This window comes from Daphnia pulex, chromosome 1 (genome assembly GCF_021134715.1).
Source record: "Daphnia pulex isolate KAP4 chromosome 1, ASM2113471v1".
Taxonomy (NCBI): domain Eukaryota; kingdom Metazoa; phylum Arthropoda; class Branchiopoda; order Diplostraca; family Daphniidae; genus Daphnia; species Daphnia pulex.
This window is the reverse complement of record NC_060017.1, coordinates 8,055,876-8,060,040: the sequence shown is the minus strand read 5'-3', so window position 1 is coordinate 8,060,040 and position 4,165 is coordinate 8,055,876. Positions and strand designations below refer to the sequence as shown.

General features: G+C 43.0%; 1 protein-coding gene across 1 annotated transcript; it reads right to left on the bottom strand.

Annotated features, from left to right (window-relative positions):
* Positions 1-1,657: 1,657 nt before the first annotated feature.
* On the bottom strand, positions 1,658-3,860 carry LOC124193050 (methionine aminopeptidase 2-like). The gene is made up of 9 exons (XM_046586711.1): positions 3,471-3,860; positions 3,270-3,404; positions 3,050-3,204; positions 2,879-2,990; positions 2,696-2,821; positions 2,397-2,633; positions 2,161-2,335; positions 1,928-2,096; positions 1,658-1,832 (listed from the first exon to the last, which is right to left on the bottom strand). The coding sequence occupies exons 1-9, from the start codon at positions 3,739-3,741 to the stop codon at positions 1,749-1,751; spliced, it is 1,464 nt and encodes a 487-aa protein (XP_046442667.1). The 5' UTR covers positions 3,742-3,860; the 3' UTR covers positions 1,658-1,748.
* Positions 3,861-4,165: the final 305 nt, after the last annotated feature.

The following is a 4,165-nucleotide window of genomic DNA, read 5'->3' as shown; positions in this document are numbered from 1 at the left end:
GAAATGCAAGGCGGTCATTTTTATGGTTTCATTTCCCAGCTCTCAACCGGTTCGTCCCTATACTCCTTTAGTAGATGAAATTTGAGTTTTTCCCAGTTTTCATTTGTCAGCGACACCTGTTTCGTATTTGTCTCATTTCGATTGGGTGGTGGCCGCAATCACATCCGGCCCCCGTCTCTCTCGACTCGCCGTCGTTCAAAAAACCAAACGATCCCTCACGTCCGCGCCGGAATTCAATCGGTCAATGTTTTTTCGACGTTTCCACCCATGCATATTGGATTGCCCTTTTGTTTTTTCGTTATTTTTTTCAAGCCTTCTTTTATTATTATTTCCCCTCCCCCCTTCCTCCAACGCGCTGCTGTTAACTGCGTTCACAAAAGAGGAAAACGGACGGAAGATGTACACACACGGAGCGGGAACAAAAGGCGGACCGTTCAGTCACGCTGCCGATCGAGTGTGACGTGCGTATTTTGTTGTTTCTCATTTCACTTGCAACTAATTTATTCGCCGACTGTGACTGGGCGAGATGGTGAGCGCCAAGGTGGGGGCAAAAGTGGGCGGGTCCGTGTCATGGCGTGTAGGTTCCAAAGCGCTGCACGACTAGCTCGTAGCGTGTTATCAATAATGGACGGAGAGGCCATCCATCAACTCGCTGGACAGTCGATCGACAGACGCAGACTACTACCTGGCACACACCACCACACAAGAGTCAGTGGGTGGGTTTTGGGTGTGTGCGCCTCCTCCATGATGAACGAACGCGTGTCCATTTTTCGTTGGCCAAAGTCTCTCATTAAAGTCCCAACAAACGGGCAAATGTGGAACTCGCAGTCGATCGAATTGTATTGCACCGCAGGTGTCAATCCGAGTTGATGATGTGTGTACCTGCTGGAAATGATTTGGTAAAAGGAAAGGAAGAGAAAATGGCTGCAACGTCACCACCCAAACCAATTCGGGATGAGACGACACTCGACGACGACGGAACCCTACAGTCAACAATGAAGAATGGTTAGATGAAGTGTGTGTGTGTTTGCTTAGGGGGGCGAGGTCGCAATATTGTCGATGACACAGTCCCCAAGAGAAGACCAATATTGACACGACAACCAGATACTCTCCCCAGTCTTGAAGGTATACATTCCGCAATGCAAGTTACTTCCCCCCCCACCTCTTCAAGTTACTCTTCCACTGCAGGGATGATGCACTAACGAAAAAATTCAACAACCAAAGAAAAAATGGACAACTCTCAATATGGCGTGCGACACCACACGATGTTATTTTTTCGTTTTTTTCGGTTCTATTTTCCTCTTCCCATTCTCGTTTCTCTTTCAATATTCGCTGGATAACAAAACAGACAAAAACTATTATTTCCTCCCTTCTGGCGCGTACAACATTCAAACCCCTTTCATCATCAGTCGACATCATGGGAGTATTTGGCCAGAGAAAGGAAGACCAAATTGGATATCAGTATGTGCCAGAAGCCACAAAGACTCGATTTGTCATCATTATTTTCTAAATATTCTTCCAATGGAATGACGAGCATTCCCTCCAACCCCAGAAAAAGCCATCTTTTGAACGGACCCAAAACTGTTGAAAGCAATTTTGATGGCAAGAAGTAATGGCCAACACGAATATCTCGGCGTCATTAAGAGGACAATAAAAATGGTAGGCAAAAGAGATTGTAAATAATCGCGCTTATCCCCCATGTTAATTTGGACAAAACCAACGAGAGAATTCGAATTAGAGAGAGAGAATTAATAGTCGGTTCCGCGGCTGATGACTTCTTTGCAGGTCGGTCGCAGGAGGATCGTGTGCTCCCACTGGGCCGTGTAGCAGCCCTAGGACAATAAAGGTATGACAATAGAAATGAATTAGAAATGACAATAAATGTAACCAATAATAATTGGGGGCCCCAAAGCCAAGGATCATTTACCTTTGTATCGCAGAGAGGTGGATAAGGGTCCACGATCCCTTTGTCGCACAGGTCTTTCAGCCCCATCAAGTACTTGGTTTGGTCCAGTCGATCCAGCCAACGACGGCAGAAGGCCAGCGTTCCAAAATTCTGATTGATGACATTCAACAGCTGCTTCGATTTCGCCAACCTGTCAAACGATCGCCAATATTTTAAACAATCCAATTGGGCGTAAACGTCAGCTGAAAATGTACCTTAGTGGAACGTGGCTCACGTCCCAGTTCTTCATGTAATGAGACGTTTCCATGTCATCGTGAACGTATCCGCGACCAGTGGAACCAAACGTTTCAATGGCGTAAAATTCATTTTCCTCCATGCGTGTAGTTTCACCGCCACGAACGATTGGAACAGTTTTTCCAGCATGGATTCCTACATTTTCAAAGGATAATAAAAACAGCGCCTCACCATGCTCCTGTGAACATTAACATACGGTACGGTCCGATCGAGTGTCCATTCAGATTGCGGATGGGTTTGACTTGATACGTCTTTCCGTCGATTTCCACTTCATAAGATTCCATGACTTCCTGGATTGCAGCTCCAATATCGCAGAGCCTCACATCGATCCCCGATTCTCTAATGCCGGTATTAGTGGCATCCTTGACGGCCTCAAGCAGTCGGTCGTACTTGGGGTTGAACGATAACGTGAACGCACAATCGATAATTCGACCTGAGAATAATAAGGCTCAGACAAGCAGAATACAAATGAATACGTGAGCCAATTGTACTTACCGTTGACGTGAGTTCCAAAATCAATTTTGCATACATCATCTGCCTGCAAGACAGTGGTGTCTCCAGCATTGGGTGTGTAGTGAGCAGCGCAGTGGTTCAAACTGCATCCAGTTGGAAACGCCAACCCTAATGGAAAGTGTTTTATAAAAGGCTCACCTAATGTAATAAATGACATGTATCAACCTGCTTGAAGTCCATTTTCAGCAATTAGTCTACGAGAAGTTGATTCAAGTTCTTCACAAATTTGAATCATAGTCATTCCTGGTTTAATATATCGCTGCATGTACTGCCTGGTCTAGAATAAAAAAAAAAATTGTAATAAAAATACCACAGTAAATGCATGCTATTATGTACTTGACGATGGGCTTCAGCAGCACATCTGACTTCATTGTAAATATCCATCTGTGCTCTGTCAAGAGCTTTTTTTTCTTCACTTGTAAAGCGATCTTTAGCTGTTCTATCATCCCCTACAACAGGATATTCCATTTCTTCACCAACGGGGAAGTTGCCTGAAATCAAATACAAATTTTAACTGACCAAACTTTGGAATAATTAATGTCAGGTGTGGTGTTACCATCAGGGAAAAGTTCAACAATTGGGATTGTTGGAGGATCTGTTTGACCTTTCACTGTTACAACGTTACTGACAGCAGGATTCTTCTTTTTAGAACGGCTCTTCTTCTTCTTTTTTACGGCACCATTACCTTCACCTGTGAGAATGAGATTTATTATAAATGGCATATTTTGCTTAGGAAATGTTTAGGCCATTTCATTACCTTCTACAGCATCCTCATCATCTTTTTCGTCCTGGCCAAGATCTTCTTTGGTTTTCGTGATTTCATTCTCAACGTGATTAGTGTCTTGACCATTCACTTCGGTCGAAGCCGGAGTAGGTTTCTTCTTGTTCTTCTTCTTTTTCTTTTTGGTTTTTACTTCGCCATTATTTTCGTTCGGTAGGTTTTCGCCATTTTCGTCTTCTAAATGGTCCGAATCATCTTGTTCTTTAGACTCACTGACTTTCATGTTTTTCTTCAAGGATGCCGCCATCTTACACAAAATCGCAGGCGACGAAACTGCGCTCGATAAACTGGCTAGCAGAGGCTTCTCTAGTACTCAAATGCAGAGTGAAAATTTGTTCGAAAAATTAAAATTAAATATTCATAACCATAACTAACAATTTGACGGTGTTTGCAAGCTAAACGATTATTATTATTTTTTTTTTTACTTTAAATATAATGTGAAAATTTACTGTTTCCCTCCGAAAAAAGCAATTCTAATTACAATGACCCTGGCCTGGCTTTGACCTTGCTTATTCTGAATGCCAAATGTTGGGAAAAATTTCAAAAGTTATTATTCCCTTCGGGGTTGTATATTTTTAAAATGTATATTGAAAGATAGGGTTTTACAAATACAAGTAAGGTCAACGGACCGTTCATCCATCCCCAGGGTGAACCTTCAAGGCTCTATCTCC

Bases quoted from the DNA above. Each gene is read 5' to 3' on its own strand.
- LOC124193050 (XM_046586711.1), bottom strand. From the start codon at position 3,741: ATGGCGGCATCCTTGAAGAAAAACATGAAAGTCAGTGAGTCTAAAGAA. The intron at 3,405-3,470 runs GTAATGAAATGG...TCATTCTCACAG, and splicing joins TGATGAGGATGCTGTAGAAG to GTGAAGGTAATGGTGCCGTA. The intron at 2,822-2,878 runs GTTGATACATGT...ACTTTCCATTAG, and splicing joins TGAAAATGGACTTCAAGCAG to GGTTGGCGTTTCCAACTGGA.